The sequence below is a fragment of the Lynx rufus genome, unplaced genomic scaffold (genome assembly GCF_022079265.1).
Source record: "Lynx rufus isolate CCGP_SWC_20201006 ecotype Redwood Valley unplaced genomic scaffold, mLynRuf1.p SCAF_16, whole genome shotgun sequence".
NCBI lineage: Eukaryota > Metazoa > Chordata > Mammalia > Carnivora > Felidae > Lynx > Lynx rufus.
Window position 1 is genome coordinate 27592047 of NW_025814830.1, and position 20655 is coordinate 27612701.

The 20655-nt window shown below is 44.9% G+C and overlaps 1 protein-coding gene across 3 annotated transcripts in view; it reads left to right on the forward strand.

The window, feature by feature from the left end:
• Positions 1-20655, forward strand: part of FTO (FTO alpha-ketoglutarate dependent dioxygenase) — a 395157-nt gene that overhangs the window by 220515 nt on the left and 153987 nt on the right. For all 3 annotated transcript variants that reach the window (XM_047078416.1, XM_047078419.1, XM_047078418.1), the window contains one exon: positions 14007-14131. In XM_047078416.1, the coding sequence (XP_046934372.1) occupies positions 14007-14131 (125 nt within the window). The remainder of the gene's footprint in view (positions 1-14006; positions 14132-20655) is intronic.

The window sequence follows — 20655 nt, forward strand, 5'->3', positions numbered from 1 at the left end:
AGATCGTGACCTGGTTGAAGTCGGACGCCTAACCGACTGCGCCACCCAGGCGCCCCTAAGGACCTTATGTTTAAAGACTGAATGCTGTGTGCCCTCAAGTAGACGTTAGAAACGCCCTCATTTTACAGATAAGAACACTGAGGTACGGAGAGGGTAAGTAACTTGCTCATGGCCAGCTCTGAGCCACTAAGGTATTCAGACCCCGGAGCTTGTGTTTGTGCTCCCCATGGTAAAGCCCACAAGGACCAGAGAGAGAACTGGAATTTTCCCTTCACTGCAGCCAGGAGTAAGGAAGCCTGCCCATCTGCTTTGCTTGACTCTGAGTTCTGCAGTGCCCAGTTCCCAGCTCAGATGCTGTGACTTTCAGTGAAAAGTGTGTGTGTGTGTGTGTGTGTGTGTGTGTGTGTGTGTGTGTGTAAATTCTTGCACATTCTCAAGTCCTACATCTACATTTCCCTCTTACTTTGTGCCCCGGTTTGATAAGTGTCCCCAAAGCATTGTCGGTGCTACATGCCTAAAACTGAAGTCTCCCCTTGTGGCGTTGGGGGTTATTGACCCTCTCGGGCCTTAGTCTCTTCATCTTTAAAATAAATGTGCCTTGGGGGCACCTGGATGGCTCAGTCAGTTAAGCGTCCTACTTCGGCTCAGGTCATGATCTCGCGGTCCGTGAGTTCGAGCCCTGTGTCGGGCTCTGGGCTGACAGCTTCGGATTCTGTGTCTCCCTTTCTCTCTGCTCCTCCCCCACTCACACTCTTGTTTCTCTCTCTCTCCTTCAAGAAAATAAATAAATATAAAATAAAATAAAATAAAATAAAATAAAATAAAATAAAATAAAATAACGGTGCCTCCTTATACGGTGACTGCTGGACTAAATAAGATAAGGTTGATAAAATGCTTATCGTGCTGATGCCTAGCACATAGTAGGCACTAAATAAATGTGCCTCTTGCTGGTACTGCCACTGCGAGAAGAGTGGTTCTCTAGGACTGGGGGGCGGTAGGAAGGTCCCCCCTGGACACTCTGGCCTCACTCTCCCAAGCAGTTAAAGTTTCCACTAGAGCTTTGGTTTGGATGTTACTGAAAAGAGGGGATGGGCAGAAGGGGGGTGGGGGACAGATATATACAAAGGAGTGAATTATAACAAAGAGCCTTTTCTGCTTCACTTCTTGTGTAGAAAACATATGTTCAGTGATGCAGGCAGCAGTTGGGTTAAAGACACACTGTAGGGCTGCAGACAAAAGGCCCGCGCTCTTGCCGCATTCACAATGTTTCCAAACATATTCACTTGCCTCACTTGTTAGGGACTGGGCTGTCAGCTGGATCCTCTTGCAAGTGTGATTTCTTTTTCCCGTTCCCTTTTCAAAGGCCTCCCCTCCCCTTCCCCTCTCCCCCAATGTTTTACACTTCATATAATCCACTGTGCATGACAGACCACTTCAGCCTTTGTGCTACTGATGTCTGGGGGGAGGGGAGAGCTGGTCTGATGGAGATCTCGGGTAACTTCTCTCTCTCGCCCAAGGATGGGAAGCAGCTGAGCCACTTTTAGGGCAGACATCGTCACCGGATCAGTTATTTGCTGCTCATAGTTTACACCTTTATTTTTTTTTAATGGTTACTTATTTATGTTTTGAGAGAGAGAGAGAGAGAGCAGGGGAGGGGCACAGAGAGACGGTGAGAGAGAGAATCCCACGCAGGCTCCTTGCTGTCAGCGCAGAGCCCGACCCGACGCAGGGCTTGAACTCATGAACCTGGAGATCACGACCCGAGCTGAAATCAAGAGCCAGATGCCCACCCGACTGAGCCCCCCGGGTGCCCCTGCACTTTAAACCTTTGGATTTTCCTTACTGAAACTAGACAGCTAAGGCAGGGTTTATTTCCACGGATGAAATTTCAGCAAGATATTTTTTATGTGTATTTCTTTTTATCTCCTATGGGTATGTAGTGTACTATAATACTATTGTAACCTAATACTAGGACATATAATACTTTTGTGTCTAATCAATTAGAGCTTCCGTTGCAGTGAACAGTCAGCTAGAAGTGTAAAGAATTAGCATGCCAGTCCTTCTGCCCCGGAAGTGTATTCCTCTCGGGCATTTCACCTTTCCAGCCTCAGTTTTCCCATCTGTAAAACAGGAATTACAGTATCGTGGTACCCCGCAGAGCATACCATAATACAGCAGAGTAAATATCTGTCACACGATGGTCAGCGAGAACGCCTTCACGTCTTCCTAGAAATCCTGTATTGTGTCTTCTTTGCTGCAAATAACTGAGTCCATTTCAGTGCCTCTGTTTCTTTTTTTCTTCCAAGCTCTCATGCTCTCTGCTTCATGATTCTGTTGACCAGCTGGGGTGCTCATCCTGGAAAGAACCAGCATATTCCGAGGAAGGAGAGGCAGCAGGGAGGCAGAGAAATTCCCATTGGCGTGGAGCTCTAAATGGATCGTTGGTTCGTTTCAGCAGTAGAGACAGTTACAATCCTGCTAATGAATAGGCACTCGAGTGGCATTTCCCATATACGCTGTCTTCCGGTGTGAGGATCGTTTCAGCACCTGAAAATCCTCAGACCTAAAACACTGTGTAAATATTTTCTAACGAAAAGTGCCAACAAAGCCATCCCCCTGCCAACACACGTCAGGACTGACAAAGGAAACTACGGATGGTATTACAGTTTTTAGTGCTGTCACTTGAAAATCCTTGAACGGAAAACATCGTGGAAGATGTGTTCTCCTCAGACCGAAAATACCAGTCTGCAAAGATTTTAGTGACGGACAAAGCTCACAGTCCGCCAGTCACCTGAGGTGGCACCTTCCCCCTTTGCCTGGCGTGGAGTGTCAGCCAGGGCCAGCAGTAGAGCAACCGGAAAATAAATTGATACTTTTTTCCGCACATCGAAGGGATTCAGTTCACAGAATGATGGGAAGGGGGGGAGGAGGAGGGGGTGATAAGAGTGTGTTTGTGAGGCTTTCCCCCCTAGTGTCGCGCTTTCGTTGTTTTCTGGCTTTTGAAGAAAGCTAGCGCTTCAGAAGCTAGACTGATTCCTGGGCTCTCTTGGTAAGAATAATTATGCTATCTCTTCCACCTCGGTGCGAATCAGCTTTGTTACATAGACCGCACGTGATAGTGACTAAGAGTAGACTCTACAGAAGCAGACGAATCTATTAAGCTCCTTGGAAAACCAGGGGAAAAGAACAATGATTTTGTAAAGTCCATAAAGGTCAGAAAAAGGCTTTCAGTAAGTATGCAGAGACTAGAAATCAAATCCCATTTCCTATCATAAGAAGCCCGTTGTTTTAGCCACAGTAGTTAATGTACTGTACGTGAAAGATTTAAGACTAGTTGGAAAGCTTTGCTTCTGTTTTATTAGGCTGCTATTGAAAAGCCAACAGCATAACTTCGACTAGGTGCTTTGAGATTTCTTAATGGGCTGTCAGGGGCAAGACACCAGGGCTGTGCTATACTGGCTCTTTCCTGTACATTAAAACAACAGGGCCAAGCGATCACATACAGAAGTATGAATTACTTGATGCTTTCTCTGTTCCATATGGCCAGCCATGTCTTTGGCAATTAATCATGTACAAAATCAGTCGAGTGCTCTCTGAAGCATTGAAGTCAACATTTAGTTGTACCTGTGCCAGTGGGGGCAGCGGGGTTGCACGCGTAAAATAGCAGGATGAAGGGCCTGCTGGCGCCACGGCCCAAGCAGCTGGCTTCTATAAACAACGCTTTTTTTTTTTTTTTTCCACTCTCCACCTTTCTCTCTCTCTCTCTCTCACCTTGCTTCTTTCCTTCTTTTCCTCTTTCTCCCACCCTCCCTCCCTTTCTTTCTTTCCCCCACTTCCTTGACATATACATGGTTGGTTTTTGCCATCACCTGGGACACCAGCATTGCCATCTGGAGCTCCGAGGTCCAGCTTCCAGGCAGGGCCCCAGCACCCCGTTGTTTACATGCGTCCAGTAGGCTGTCTTTCCCTCCAGCAGCCTGGGCGTACCGGCAGTTACCGCCGCGACTGTCCCAAGAGTTCGTGCAGTGCCAGGCAGGCTGCTGGGGTTCTGCAGCTTTTAGTGCAACACGGGGGAAGGGGGGGGGGTGTAGTGATTTCTGTACTGATAGGAGGAGAAACACGGGAGGTCCTGTGAGAGTGCTTTGGGGGAAAAACTAAGTAATTAAGTGTTCAAATGCATGGCAATGGTGTTTTAGGATTTTTAAAAATTCATATCCATATCTTCTGGGACCTTTTTGTCCCCAAATCTTTTTTGCACAAAATGCTGCTGCCGCTGCTGCTTCTGCTAGACTTCCGGCATTCACGGAGCAGTTTGTAAGTGCCAAGCATTGTGCAAAGTGCTTTAAAAGCAGATTGTCTTCACGTAATCTTCCCAAGAGCAGTTGGTGCTGTTATTAACATACACCTCTTCGCAGATGAGGAAACTGACCCAGGAAGCATTTTCCCGGAATTCCTTCCCCACAGGCATCCTTGATTAACTCTCCGTGAGCTCCCTTAGTTCAGTAGCACATGATGGGAAAAGGCTAACGTCTGTCTTTCTAGCACATTTTTGAGGATCATTTGGTAAACTCTCTTGAAACACTCCATTCAAATCAAGTGGGTCTTTGGGATGAACTGAACCAAGCGTATCCGTAGGTGGGAATAAAAGGCTGCTTTGTGGGCAGACTCTTAGAGACTAACGCCTTTGTGCCTTCCGTTTGGGACAGCCTAGCCCATCTCCTGCTCTCCTGGGTGATCCCCACGTGAAGGGTGGGGGAGGGGAGGGGAGCGGTGGAGACAGCAGAGTGAAGTAACCCAGTGGACGTGGTGGCCAGCGCTGCCTCGGTGTTATCTCTGCAGCCGAGGTCATCCAGGATGTGTCTTCTCAAATTCAGGAAACAGGGGAAAGAAAGTTTTAACATTGTGTAAACATTAGCACCCCCAAAACCCTCCTGCTCCTGGAGAGGGAGATAAAGTAGGCAAAAAGGCCGAGAGGCGTGTTTATTTGTTCTGCCGGGCTGCCGATCCAAGCGTGCGGGAGATCTTTGGTGGTGCCCAGTCCGGTTTAGCAAATGCGAAGGCATCACTCAGCATTGAGCTCCGGAGGCCTCACAAAAGAGCCATCTTAAACTGACAATCAGTAAATGAAGGAAGACCTGAGATCGACCTTTCTTTGATGGGACTGAGGCTATCTCAGTGGGTTCTGTGCCTTTCTTCTTTAAAAAAAAAAAAAAAGGGGGAAAGAAAGAAAGAAAAAAAAAAGTGTTCCTGGACTTTTGAAGAGGGGAGCCCTGGTTGGGTTTTTTGACAGCCTGTGGCAATGTTGATGTGAGGAAATAGCTTTCCCAGCCGATAACATCTTAAACCAAGTTTCTTCACAAGTTGAACCTTTAGCCCTCATTATCAGTCCGAGCATATCTTTGCAATTTGTGTGTGCAGAGGGGAAATACAACCCTAACACGAGGCAGCTATGTATATAAAAAGTGTTAGGTAGGGCATTTTCCCCATAATGACAGCATTGCTTTTCTTTTCTTTTTTTTTTTTTTTTTTTTTTTTGGTGGTGGTGGTGAGGATTGGGAGATGGGAAGGTGGGAAAGGGGACGAAGTCCTGGCATCCTGGTATTTGTATGGCTTTTGAAATTGGAAGAAGAGCAGCCGACGTTTTTCTTTTCTTTCTTCTTCTTCTTCTTTTTTTTTTTTTTTTTAATGAACTGAGCAGAGGGATTACCAGGCACATTTGTGGAATGTCTCCAGTTTCTCTGCATTTCCTTAGACAGAGTTCTCTGATTTGCAAGAAGGAGAGATTAAATCTGAGTTTCAGAGTTAAAGGTCTATCTGAAGCTGTTACCCCGTATCAGAAAGGCACCAAAAGAATTTAAAGACTCCTATAGAATTATTAGTAGGAAGTAAGTGCCGTCATTCTCCTTTTAAATCTCTGCTGTGATTCCTGTCTTAAAACCTTGCATGCTATAAATACTGCATTTCGCACGTATGTCCATGCGTGCTTTCCTTGTGATGCCCCAGAATTAGGACATACGGAGAGTTGCCGCACGTAAAAACGCATCCAACGAGAATTAGGTGAATTGCTGAGTTTTAACTGAATAAATTCAGAATTGGGAGACTTTTCCCAAGAAACATGTTGAAACATAAGCCTAAAAGTCGAGGCTTCTTAGTACCTTAGAGTTTTGGTTTTTCTTTTCTCGATTCTCAATCAGTCAACCTCTCTGGGTCTCCTTCCCTTCCTTCCTTCCTCCCTCCTTGTTCTCTCTGGTCGTGGGTTTTTCCCTTTGGCTTTACGCATAAAGCTTTGGGCCAGGAGAAGCTGATAACACTGGGGGACTCTCAGAGTGGGTTGCCAGAGTCCCAAGTAGTTTTTGCTATTGAAACGGAGAAAGTGAGACTCCTCCCTTTGGCTTCTTAGGAGGGTATGCAAAGATTACACGTGATCGTGGCGTAACAAAGCTCTGCACTTTTAGATACATCCTGCCAGAGACGCATGGCCCTTCCACGGAGGCACCTAGGGATCGCACATGCGTATTTTTCTTGATGCTGTTGTTTAAAAGCAGTTTTTGCCACTCTTTTCTTAGAATTCGCACCAGGTGTAGTTTGCGTCAAACCAGACCACGTTTCCCAGATCGCTCTTGAGCTCGAATAGCACTCTGTGGCTTGATTGTTCATCTTCTTTCCCAGACATGCTCCGGCATGCCATTTGGTTTCATTTATTCAGCAGGCCTCTATGGGGAGTCTGTTTTCATGACATAGTGCCAAAGGAGGCACGTTGGAGGGTATTGAGAAGAGACGGGTGTGGACCCTCCCCGCTCTAACAGAGCCCATGCTCTGGAGGAGGAAACCTCTAATGAATAGGTGAATACAGTGGAGCATAACATAGTTTGCGAGATGTTCGGGAGTGGCACGGAAGCCGGGGTGATCAGCCCTCTGTCATTTGGTGGAAGGACGCGGTTCATGGAAAACTTCACAGAGGAGGTGCTATCCGAGGGTGTTTCGTGAAGAATCAGTAGTTACCGGTCAGTTGTGCAACAAGTAAATACACAGCGTGGAACAGCCACATATTTTCAGGGAACTGAAATTAGTTTTAAATGGAATGGAAGAGGGGCGCCTGGGTGGCTCAGTTCGGTTAAGTGTCCGACTTCGGCTCAGGCCATGGTCTCGCGGTTTGTGGGTCCGAGCCCCGTGTAGAGCTCTGTGTTGACAGCTCAGAGCCTGGAGCCTGCTTCGGATTCGGTGTCTTCCTCTGTCTCCGCCCCTCCCCCCCTCACGCTCTGTCTCTCTCTGTCTCTCAAAAAATGAATAAACGTTAAAATTTTTTTAATGGACCGGAAGATGGCTGGAGATAAAATTTGAGAAGTGACCAGGATCTATGTTAAGAGGGGGTGCTGTTTTGTTTTTGTTGTTTTGGTCAGGTCAAGAATTCGGGCTTCTAAGAAATGTAAGCTTTTTGATCTCTCACATGCCAATAAGCGAAGCATATGTGAACAGAGCCGCTCTGGTTTAGGTGAGGGTTTGGAGGCTGAAGCTCCTTGTTTCCTTTGACCCTGAGATAGCCCCCTAGTAGGAGGAAGATTCATGAGGGGGCGATTGACGTGGATGCCATGGTATGGTCCAGACTAGAGATGGGCCTGAACTCAGCCTGCAGCAGTGGGGAAGAGAGAAGTCTGAGCCATATTGAACAGAGAGGAGTGCCAGGATTTTTTATGGAAAGGAAGGTGGGGGAGAATAGGATGAGCCCTAGCCATCTGGGTTGGGCAACTGAGTTGATGGTGATGTCATTCACCATTCTCAGGAAATACAGGAGCAAGCAAAAATACCTCACATGTGGACAAGTTGAGGCTGAGACTCCATGTTTGAAGTGTATCTTCAAGGAGAGATAGGCGGTCATGGGCTATATGGGGCTAGAGCCCAGCGGAGAGGTCTGCTTGAAGTCACCAGTCTACAGCAGAACCTTAAAGCCCCTGGAGGGGAGATCACCCGCAGAGAAAGCAAACAGAAGACATGGGATGAGAACTCAGGGTCTTTCCCTGGGCGGGCAACAGTTGAGCGTCTTGAGGGTCCCACAGTGAGGGACCCACATAGGAGTCAAAACAAGATCAGGACACGTAATGGGTGGTGGCCTAAGAAGAGAAAGGTGTCACATAGAACCTGGACTGAGTCTAAAAGTAAAACCCACGATCAGAGGGTAGAGATTCTCTACCCCTAGGGAGATTCCAAACGGTATGCCTCGGGCCCCGGGTAGAGTCTTCTTGTGGTCACCATTGCTCGGTGGTTGCCTGATTTCCTTTGCAAGATTTTCATTTTCGGTCGTAGACTCTTTCAGGAATGTTGTTGTTAACACAGCACAACCTAGCACAAGTTTGATTCGTGAGCTCTAAACAAAACCCGTCATCGTGGCATATATCCTGGGCACCTCCTCCGCACAAGAACCCGTGGAGAAGTCCTGATGTCATCTCCGGTTGGCAGCCGGGGTGGGGGTGGGGAGGCCCACAGCTAGGATTTGAACAGCTGGCAGCCTTAAGAATGTTCTTCGTCTTTTTCTGATAGGCCAGCATGTCCATCAATTTCCGTTGAAAGAGAGTTGCTAATGAAATGAAATTCAGCCCCCCCAGAGCATGATTTCTAAACCTGTGGTTTGCTTGCCCTCTGTTTTGAGGAGAGGGGAGGGAGACTGTGTTTTTGGTAATAGGAGACTATTTAAAAATCGGTACTTGTTTGAAGAGAGCGCCGTGTTACTACGGATGGGAAAATGGGCTATTAACGTTTTTCCTGCATAAAGTCAACCCTTGAGGAGCCAACACTAAGTATAAGGAGAAAAATATCACTGTTAATTCTTGTCAATAGAATGCTCTTTGACACTCTGAAATTAACTTTTATGCAATGAATTCTTTTCACTCCAGATTTTATGAAATGCTGTATTTTAGGGTCCGAATGCTCTATCTAAATTCTCCCATCCTTTTCCAATATCTTGGGAAGATTTTTTTTTTTTTTGTAACAGAATCTGGTTCGTAGTCTAGCTCTATTTCTTTATATTTTTACTAACTGCTTACTCAGATGTATTTATATGACACTTGTTATCTACGTTCTTTCTTGTCCCCAAATGATGATGAAAATGAAATGAATTTTGACAATTAAATTTTATAAGCTTTTCATATAAAATCGACTTTGGGGGCTATGCAGGTCTGTGAGTTTTAATGTACGTATGAACTCATGTAACCACCACCAGTCAGGATACAGAATAGCTCCCTCATCCCCAAAACTGCCTTAGGGCTGCCGCTTTGTAACCAACTCTCCCCCATCCTAATCCTTGGTAACCACTAATTTGTTCTCTGTCCTTGTAATGTGCCTTTTCCAGAAAGTTAAATAAATGGAGTCACGCAGTGTTGAATCTTTGGAGACTGGCCTCTTGCACTCAGTAAAATGACTTTGAGATTCAGACAAGTGGCTGCATCTGTCAGTTGGTTGTCCTTTTTTACTGCGGAGCAGTATTCCACTGTATGGATGTACCACAGCCTGTTCCAGAATGGCAGTGTTTTGCATTCCCGCTAGCAGTGTATAAACTTTTAAAAACTTGAATGCTGTTTTAAATGCTCTGGGGTTGGGGCGCCTGGGTGGCGCAGTCGGTTAAGTGTCCGACTTCAGCCAGGTCACGATCTCGCGGTCTGTGAGTTCAAGCCCCGCGTCGGGCTCTGGGCTGATGGCTCAGAGCCTGGAGCCTGTTTCCGATTCTGTGTCTCCCTCTCTCTCTGCCCCTCCCCCGTTCATGCTCTGTCTCTCTCTGTCCCAAAAATAAATAAACGTTGAAAAAAAAAAAAAAATAAATGCTCTGGGGTTGACGTTGGCAAATCGTGTTTCACAGTTCCTTGGGGTTTTGAAGAGATGCCCCATGACAAAGGGAGGGCTTCTAGGTCTTCCACTGATCCAGTTTTGCTTTATGTATTGAGTTCCATGGAAAAATACATTTGGGGAGAAAAGAGATCTGTCTGTGGAGTGTTGGAAAACCATTGTAGCAGGGTGGTGCGTCCAGAGCTTGGGATGTGGACCGTGGGTGTTTCTGGGGGGGGGACGCTAGGGGGCGCTCCAGGACCCTGCACATAGTGGGGACTGCACTGGGAGAAAGTGGACTCCCTCTTCAGCTCCTTTTCAGTCCACGTCTTTGGATCAGGCGGTCTCCACATCATTAACATTCACTCGTTAATGACGTCATTTACGGTACAGCAGGCTTCCTTCTCAGAGCCTTCAGCAAAGCAACTTCTATCTAGAATGAAATCAACATGTGGCTTTGTTTTTAATATGTTCTTTTTATGGTTATCTCTTCATTGATGCTGAGTACCACAGGTTTTCCATTTTTCTTTTGAAGCGAATTTATTTTGTACTTTAAAGTGCGGGTCATTGGAAATAAAAATACCAAATACTGTGTACCTTACACTCAAATGTGGCAAGAATCATGGGACTGTGCTAGGATGGCTGAATTTTGGGGAGACTCTACACGGGGGGGTGCTATTTATTTAAATAGACCTTGAAGTGAATCCTTTTGTCAAGTGAAGAGAGCTCCTTGGTAAAGCACGTAACTGTCTTTTAATTTATTTGATGAGTTTATAAGTTTATATAATAGTAAAGCCTTAAAAGACAGCCTTCTCCCGCTCTTTGTTTTTGCAGTACTTGTTTTCAAGCTCCTTCTTTATTTCCCGACTTGACAAATATTTATTAAAAATCATTAGACAAGCACTAGGTGAGGTAGTGAAGTAAACAGACAGGGTCCAGCCCCCGTGAAACTTATTTTCTTAAATCCTTCCTCCTTTCGCCTCTTAGAGGCTGATCAGGGAAAACAAGGGCTTCTGGATAAAATTTAAATGACACAAAAGGCAAAGAAGAGATAAATGACTTTTTAAAAAAGTTATTTGAATGCAGTCACATAGAAGATTAATTTTATTTTATTTACGTCTTTGGAGTCAAGTTAGATGTGTACCTTGTCTTCTGTTTGAAACATTTTGCTTATTACTTTGGTGAAATAATATGGATCTGCAGACATAATGATAAGCTTGGGGACGCTTTGAGGTTCCTTCCAACTTTAAGTACACGAGATGGGGCAGCACAACCAAGAAGGAATGCTGTTGTCAGAATACCCACTGATGCCAGGACCTCTCTGAAATTAGACATCTTTTACATCAGAGGTCACAAATTAGCAGCTGAGTTCCATACAGCTGTTGGCATTTCTTGTTTGGCCACACGGCATTTAAAAAGTCAAAAGAAAGGGGACGCCTGGTGGCTTAGTCGGTTGAGTGTCTGACTTTGGCTCAGGTCATGATCTCGAGGTTCGTGACTTCGAGCCCCGCGTCGGGCTCTGTGCTGACAGCTCAGAGCCTGGAGCCTACTTCGGAGTCTACGTCTCCCTTTTTCTCTCTGCCTCTTCCCCGCTCGTGCTCTGTTTCTCTCTCTCTCTCAAAAATGAACAAACATTAAAAAAAGATTTAATAAAAATAAATAAATAAATAAATAAATAAATAGTTAAAAAAAAAGTTTCCAACACTTAAAAATCAGAAGCTTTCACATTAAAAAAATCAAAACAGATTTCTCATTTTGAAAATTCCTGCGTCTGGCACCACGGCAACAGCCTCTCTGAATGGGCAAGTTGGCTGTTGCTGAAAAGGGACTGCCCTTTTGCACAGAGCATATGCTCTCGTCAGGTAATCTTGTTTAATTCATTCACGTTACCTCTCTGGCTCTGGTAGGTATTTGAATTTGCAGCTCCTGCTTTAGCCGCTTGGAGCCTGGGCTTCATGTAGGAGAAGCGCCTAGTAAAAATGAGCATTTCTCCCTGTGCCCGAAGGCTGAAATTGTCATTGCCCTCAACACTCACAGAGTTTCCAACTGGGTATATCATCTGATGTTGTAGATGTAACTCTGGACCCAGGAGGCCGAGATCAGGGTCGTTTTCGTGGCGAGGGCTAGTCACGTGATCTTGGATCCTTTAACAGTGGAGTTACTCACTCCTGTCTTATCTGTGTGTATCCGTGAGGCTTTTTGATTGTAAGCAACAGAAACAGATTCTGGTGAATTTGAGCAAAATGGAACTTGGTTGAAAGGAGAGTGGATAACTCAAGGTCTCAAAAGAAGAAGAATGATCTCTACTCAGAAAGTTCAGGAAACCAGGAATACTTTGAGGACCATGGGTGGTAGGAACTAAGGCAATTGATAAACCGCTTCCAAATTTTTCCCCTCTCTTTGTCCTCCTTCTTAAGTGTCTGAAGTCCCGGAAAAGCGAACCAGGTTGGCCTGGGCCACATCCTTCATGGGAGAGAGTGGCACACTTTCACTGGCAAGTCCCTCTAAGACTGCATGCAATACAAGACTTCCCCAAGAGAAGATTTGTGTTGTCACAGGAAAAGGGGGACCGGGCCTGGAGAGAAGGCAACCACACAACAAATGTTCACTACACCTCTTCTCAAGGTTGTCAGAAGGCATTCAGTACATGCTGTGAATCGCTGTAGACGAGCAAGGAAGTGGTATTTCAAGTTACAGGACAAAACCGTGAGCATGCTTTCTAAGTAAATGAAGGCATTGGCATCAGTTAGATAAGGAATATGCACGGAGAGACTAGTACAAAGAAGGTCATAGTCTCATTCCTTTTAGCAGTTGCTTTGGTTACAACATCTCCAAAGAAGCCACACTAACTTTAAATGAAAAACATTTATAAATTCTCAAGATTTCTACTCCAGTTACGTGAAGATAAGTACGTGTGATGAAAAATTCTCTCATTAAAACTCACCAGGCATTCGCTCACTCAAATTTCAGGTGCCAGTAGAATACTCTTTTGTTTTCTTAATTGTTTTCTATAATGTTACATGAGTTTGCATGTTTAAAATACACGCATATAAAACCGGCATACAGGAGTGAGTTGTAGATCAAATTGAAGCAACAACTTTCAAATTGGAGTTTTGATGTAATGCCCCTTCTTAGAGTGATGTGCCAAGGCTTCAAATATTTCTTTTATGTTTTTTAATTTTTTTTTAATGTTTATTTTTGAGAGAGAAGCAGAGCATGAGTGGGATGGGGGGGGGGGGGCAGAGAGATAGGGAGACACTGAATCCGAAGCAGGCTCCAGGCTCCGAGCTATCAGCACAGAGCCCGACGCAGGGCTCAAACCCACAAACCATGAGATCATGACCTGAGCCAAAGTCAGATGCTCAACTGACTGAGCCACCCAGGAGCCCTGGACTTCAACTATTTCCAAAAGCAACACCCAACATTTCTAACACTAGGTAGAGGCTTGAGTGTTTTTCTACTCACCTGTGAGCCTAATTTCTTTTAAGGGCCATAGCCATGACTGTAGAATAAACGATTCTTCCTCAAATTATAAGTCTGCTGTGCCCAAGAATCCCTGTACACGGTATTTGAAACATGTAGTGGATTTTTAAAGCTGGAAAGATTCATCGAGAATGAATTTGATTTTTGTGCTTTTATTGTTTCTTTCTTTGCAAGATCTTGATTTGCAGCAAGCAAGGAAAACGAGTGAACCAGAAAAAAAAAAGAAGAAAAGAAAAATTTGCTGGCATGGCTGGAAATAGAAATTAATGATTCAAATACGAGTGGCAGTGCAGAAATCCTCAGCTGGGTGGCAGGAAACAGAGAGCGAAAGTCAGAGACTGCTCTTTTTTAAAAGGCAAAACAAACAACTCACAGTGAAGTGTACGTGAAAATCATTTCTAATAATAGCTCATGGGAGGCCGTTCCCAGGAAAAAGACCTTTGGTGCACTGAGGAAATTGAGTGAGAACACACAGTATCTCAATGTGTTACTTAAGGCAATGGGGCTTTTGGAGTTTACCTTATGTGCTTGGTACATTGATTAAATACAAAATATACGCTGGCCATTTTTGACCATCATTTACTGTATTGATTTGTTAGCAGGGGGACTGTAATAAAAAAAGCCATTGATTTACTGTCCTTATTTGCTTATGGGCTTTTTTTTTATTATTAATTTTTCACTTTTCCTCTTTTTTGGACCATTTCTTCTAGACAAATGCTGTGCTTCGTGAAGTTAGAAGAGAGGGGGTCCCCGTGGAACAAAGGAACGAAATCTTGACTGCCATTCTTGCCTCGCTCACCACCCGCCAGAATCTGAGGAGGGAGTGGCATGCCAGGTCAGTTCTGCTTCTGAAATGGGATTTGTGGTCCCTGAACACCAAGAGCTGTGTTTGGCTAAGCCCTTCCTTCTACCACTGGCCTCACCCCTGCCATTTGGGGAGCCATGAACCATAAGCAAGGTGCAGATGCTTTCAGCCAAAGTTAGCTCTCCCGCACATGGTACCTACACTAATTGGTTATGAGCCATGATGTCATCTGTAGGTATATATCATTTATCCCTGAGTGCAACATTTAGCATAAATGTTTGCATCTTGAGCAGAATATAATAGAAGTCCCTGCTGCTGAATAGAAGCACCCTTTTAATCAACAGTCTAAAAGACCAACATTGCGATTTAGCACTGGGAAATTCACACAGTGCTCTCACATCTCTCCGTGAGAGGCAGATCGCTTGAAAGTGGTCTGTTTATCAACCCCAGTTTTAGAATTGGCCAAGTAGGAATTGTGGTGGCTTCAACCTACTTTCTTTGCCCGTGGACCTGCCTTTGGGTTAGAAAGCAGTTACCGGGAGAAAGTTCCTACACATTATCAGTTTTTACAGAATTGATGCTTGTATACGACAGACTCTACTCTCCTGCTCTTCTTTGAAAAAGACTTGATGGGTGGAAGGCTGGAACCAGTTCCCCAAATGTCAGGGTTACCCTTTTAGATCTGCAGTTGGTAAAAATGGTTGGCTTACCGTCTGTCTCTCAGCAATAGAGAGAGGAATCCGGGAGATCATGCTGTATTTTTGTCTCGGAGTCTTATTTGATACTGAAAAATCCTATGTGCCTGGGAGTTCTCCAAAGGAGTCCATGCAACAGAATTTGTAATAATTTATGGCTTTACTAGTAGCGGTTATCGTAAAAATAGGTTTGTCTGAACAACGCTGCAGATGAGCACTTTCCAAGAAAGGAGACAGTAAAGACCATGAACTGTCCATCTCAGCTGTTGGAAAGCCGTTCCCCAAGTACGTGCATGATCTCTAAATTCACACTTGCGCTAAAACAATAATTTTATTTATTTTTTTTTTAATTTTTTTTTCAACGTTTATTTATTTTTTTGGGGACAGAGAGAGACAGAGCATGAACGGGGGAGGGGCAGAGAGAGAGGGAGACACAGCATCGGAAACAGGCTCCAGGCTCTGAGTCATCAGCCCAGAGCCTGACGCGGGGCTCGAACTCCCGGACCGCGAGATCGTGACCTGGCTGAAGTCGGACGCTTAACCAACTGCGCCACCCAGGCGCCCCTAAAACAATAATTTTAAAATTCGCCCTGTTATTCTCCCTCTCCCCTCTCTTTTGTAGTATGGTCTGATAAGAGTAAACGACAGTTTCAGCAACAGTAATTAAATGATCTCCAATTTAACTCTGCTTGTACTCCACTTTAAGCACATATATTCATTAAAGTATGCATATTTTATTAAATACTGGGAATATCCATGCAGGGACATCTGAGCTGTGTTTCCCTGTTTAGCCTTCTATACATTTCCCCCCTCCCTGGTGATTCTTACTAAATAGGAAAGAAAGAAAAGAAAAGAAAAAAGAAAAGAGAAAGAAAGAAGAAAGAAAGGGAAGGAAGGAAGGAAAGCAAGCAAAAGAAAGAAAGAAAGAATTTCCCTGTAACCTCTCTCCCACCCTCCACCCCCCCCCCCCATCCCTCCAAAGACAGCACAGCTCAGAGACCAAATGTTGAGGCTGGATGTCTTCTGCTGAGTGCATTCGGTTTGTTAACAATAATTTCCTAGTACACCATATCATCAGACAACAAGGCCAAGATGGCCTGTTTAAGAGGAGTCTGGTTTCAGCATTTCTGGCCCTTACTGCTAACAGTTTAATCAGGAGCTGGAGCCAGTGTTGAAGTTGATGTAGTCTAGCATCTGAAACAAAAATTCTCAGGTCCTTTGTGGTAGGGGAGGAGAAAAGAAAGAGCTTAGTGGCTGACACTGTGCAGACCTCCTTCAAACTAAACACCTGAAAGAAAATTTCAAGAGGGTCACGTCTTGAGAGCTCAGAAGGAAAAGTGTCTTCAGAGTATTAAATAACCATAATCCTTCCCCCCCCACCCCTTCTCCGCCCCCATTTGATGTTTCCCATCCCAGTGACCTATCTAAAAGACTCATCCATATGATCTGTATAAACAGACTGTTACCATACGCCTCTCTTTTCCTCATCAAAGCTTCCTCTGGCCGTCTGGAATCGGGCACTGCCCTGAGTCGCCATCAGGCCGGTGATGGTGAAAGTCACAGAGCATCCACTGCCGCGCTAACCGAGCCGGCTGGGTCGTAGACATCGGCCCATTGTGTACTTTGGAATTACACGAGGAAAAATGCACTTTGACAGAAAAGAATTAGCGCTCGCCAAAGGCCAGGCAATAGGTTACCGTATTTTGCTTTCATCAAAGCTATCAGGGGATCAGTGAGATTAGATAATAGAAATTTTTTCCTCCGAAAGTTAAATACAGATGACTCTAATTACCTTATATTGCACGTTAGAGAATGCGTGATGAATAGTACAACTTCCAAGAAATGTAGATCGGCGACGACGCTACAGCTGGCAATGAGTTTAGGAGAAGTCTATTGTAATAAAGGCTCCCCCCCCCTTCGCCGCCGCGCCCCCCTCCCCCCCGCCCCCGCCCCCTCCTTCCGCTGGTTCCTTTGCAATAACGATATTAGGAAGAATATTTTTAAGCAGAACTTGTAACTAGGTTTTAAAATATTTGTATCTCTCCCCGGCCAGGAGCCGAGCCATTGTTTGGGACTCCCTGAAGTCTCTTAAACTGAAAGCATATGTTCCCCGTGATTTAGCTTTTTGAGGAAAAGTGTCAATTCTGCATGACTCGGGGTAACCGAGTTTGTCACAGTGTCATACAACCCTGCGATTCCAGAGGCACATCTGAATGCTGCGGGTTTCCTTCCCGAAGCTCGGTAATCCCATAAACAACCCTCTCCAAATAGGCTTATTAGGGCTGTCTGCTCACTTCCCCCGAGCTGAATGATCCAAAGTACATCAGGAGAAGCTGTGTGAATGCAGGGTAAGTGTTAACAGAAGCGGTACAGAATTTCTGAAGATTTGGCTTTGTTTATACAGTCCACTCTGCCTGATGGACAGCTTGTTATAGCTTTTAAAGAACTGGGCAAGCCCTCTGATCTGACCCCTTCTTGACCTCCGCAGCCCAAAGGTCGGTCTGCAGCTAATAAACTCTGAGGTTCTTAGGGTCTACTGTAGGAAAAGGCAGGAAAAGAGCAGCTGCAGGGACTGGGCGTCCCAGGATAGGCTGCTTTCGGGTCACTCTCTGATAATGAAAATGATTACCAAATTATATGGAAGTTTAACCGCAATAGTGAGTGAGGGGAGGGTGGAGCCCCGCGTATTAGGTTTGATAAATGAACTGTGAAGGGGCCCATCTGGCTCTCAACATCTTTTCTCCCCCTCTTTCCCTACCAAGGGGAAACATTTTAAAATAACAGCAGTACATATAGACTCAATGACCCATGCAAGGAGCTGGAATGGATTAAGATTTAATGGTGACAGTGGAAGAAATTATCATTTGAAAAGTGCGCTGAAGAAAAGGTACAGTTCCGTGTCCGTGCCCGGCTTGTTTTTCTAAATAAAATATAGCAAAAAATCAGTGCCTTTGTTTATGTTCCGCAAATCCCCAGCGCCTTTCCTAGACTGGTGAGAATTTTGAGGGCATGCTTACTGTGGAGTAATTATCTGTAAGTCCGCTAAAGGAAAGGAATGGGCTTCCTTTGCCTTGAACATGTCGGAATGAGAATCAGATATTTTATTTCAGCTTGCTTGCTCAGTTGAGAGGACGTGCGTAAATCAGGTGTTAGAGCAAACGTCCTCAAAAAAAAAAAAAAATTGTGATCCACTTCAGCCTCTGGCCACTGAATGTTACGCATTTTTGGATGCTGAATATACTTGTGGCTCTCCGACACTGTTTTGTTGCTACCACAACTTTGCAGGTTTTGTTTTGTTTTGTTTTCTGTAAAAGGAAGCGGAAAGCGCATAACGTTAATTGAGTAGATAGGTATGTTCCTTTCTTGATTCCTCTAAGAACCATCAGAGCGATGCTAATTATTGCCAATAATGGGCGTGTCACACGTATGTTCTCTTACTGTGAATTGATAAGAATAATCTACTTAAAGCTGTCTCCCAACTCCCTGTGAACATAGAATGTCCTGGTTTCCGGCCAGTGACGTTGGGGTGCACAAAGCTCCGTGCTCTCGTTCACGGAGACAGCGGACCCAGCCTGTAACTCTGTGTTCTGAAAAAAGAATGAATTTATTTCGTCATCATTTTTGTATGTTTTGTATACCTGCCGTGCACAGAATATTGCCTGAGCTGCTGTGCAGGAGGGAACGTGTTTGGCAGCCAGTTTAAGAATGGACCCGGGGATGAGGTTCTAGCAGGTTCCCAGAAAGGGGCCGTGAAAAGGATGGTGGTGGAGCCGTCGATACCACAACGGAGGGGCAAGTCGGCTCTGACCCACTCAGGAGAGTATTTCACGGTAGATGTCTTTGAAGACTAGAATTGCTGTTCTGTTGTAAAAACTCCTCTTATGTTGAACGACACGGCCTATATATACAAGTCTCACCCAGACAATAATTATATTGAAAATAGAAACCCAAAGCTTCTAAACATTATCCAAATCAGTGTGTCCCATCTTAGGTTTGACTCGACCGTGTCTGTCTGTGGGGATTCATAGTAACCCAAGAGCTAGGTGAAGGCTAACACAGGGAGGTGAGGAACACTTGTAGAATTAACTGTGCTTCCTAACTTTGAAACAGTGCCTTTAAATTTTTGCTGAGTAAGATACAAAGACAAAAACATAAGACGAGAGCCAGACCATTAGGGTTTTGTTTTTTTTTTCCAACTGAGATATAATTCACAGAATATAAAATTTCACGTGAACGTAAAATTAATCATTTTGAAGTGTACAATTAGGTGGGGGTTTTTTTGGGGTTTTTTTTTTTTTAGCATATTCACAAGATTGTGCAGCCATCACCATTATCCAATTCCAGAGCATTTCCATTATGACTGAACCCCTGGGCCTGTTAACAGCCACTCTCAATTCCCCCTTCTCCCCGAAGTCCCTGGCAATCATTAACCTACTCTCTGTCTCTGTGGATTTGCCTGTTGCCGACATTTCGTGTAAATGGAGTCCTACAATATGTGGCCTTTCGTATCTGGCTTCTTTCACTTAGCATAATGCTTTCAAAGTTGATCCGTGTTGTACCATATCAGTACCTGTTCCTGTTTATTGCCAAGTAATATTCCACCGCATGGAGAGACCCCATTTTGTCTTTCCATTCATTGGTTGGTGGACACTTGGGTTGTTTCCACACTGCTTGGCAGCTCTGAATAACACTGCTGTGTACATTTGTGTGCGGGTTTTCGAGTGGCATCTTTTCTGTTCCACTGAGCGTTCCATTGAGCGTAAGTCCAGGAATAGCACGGCCAAGTTGTACAGTAACTCTGTGTTTGACTTTCTGGGGAATTGCCAGACTGGTTTCCACATCTGCTACATCATTGTATATTCCTGTGGCTTTTCCACAACCTTACCAACATTTCTTTTCCTTTTTTTTTTTTTTTTTTTATATTATAGATATCCTGGTGCTGTGGTCGTGGTTTTGATTTGCATTTCCCTGATGATGCATGATGCAGAACATCTTTTCATGTGCTTAAGACCATTAGGTTTTTATTAGGAGATTTAAACACATGGCTGACTTAAGCACTTACCCCCCTCAAATGGGAGAGAACCCACGAGCCCATGAGGGGTATCTGGCTTATTGCAGGAATGGAGTGCCACTGTGAAGCTGGCATGAGAATACACTTGTGTCTCTTTCCCCATTCCCGTGGGTAGGGCTTTGTTTATCTGCCTGTGGCCCAGCTTCTGTGTTTTGGGAGATCCCCTACTTAGTCGTTAGCCCATTCTCTTACATTTCTTTCCTTACAGCTTCGCTGAGCATTGCACACCGGGTAGGAATGTAACCTGATGAACTAGAAGCTCTGTCTCCTTAGAGCGCCTCCATTCTGGGCTCAAACAGGACTTTCCGCAGTCCCACAGTAGACGACTTCATTTGGGTCCAAGGAGCCTTAAGACGGTGCTGAGAGCAGTTTTAAAAATGTTTATGGCAGTTTCTTAGAAAAGCTTTTAGAACCAGTTCCTCCCAGTTAAAATGAGCTCTCTGGACCGAGATGGCTCTCTGTACGTGTCTTCCCCGTATTGGGCTTCGCCAGCTCATGCTATTGCCAAGTTAGCCCTTTTTCTGGACAAGAGAACCATCTTACTGTTGACCGCCTTCCATTCGCCGTAACTGTCACCATCACCACCCACCTCCAGGACGGATCCACTCTGGACATCTTCTTAGGGCTCCAAGATCTAGTAGTTCTAACCTTTTCTAAGCCAGTCAGCTTCAGAGCTCTGATCTGGGTGCAACAAATAAACTAGTTTGTGTCAATTACTTCTGGGGACCAGCGCTAGTCCTAAGACTAGCACGTTAAGGTTTTCTCCGTGGATATGTGGTCTCTGCTTT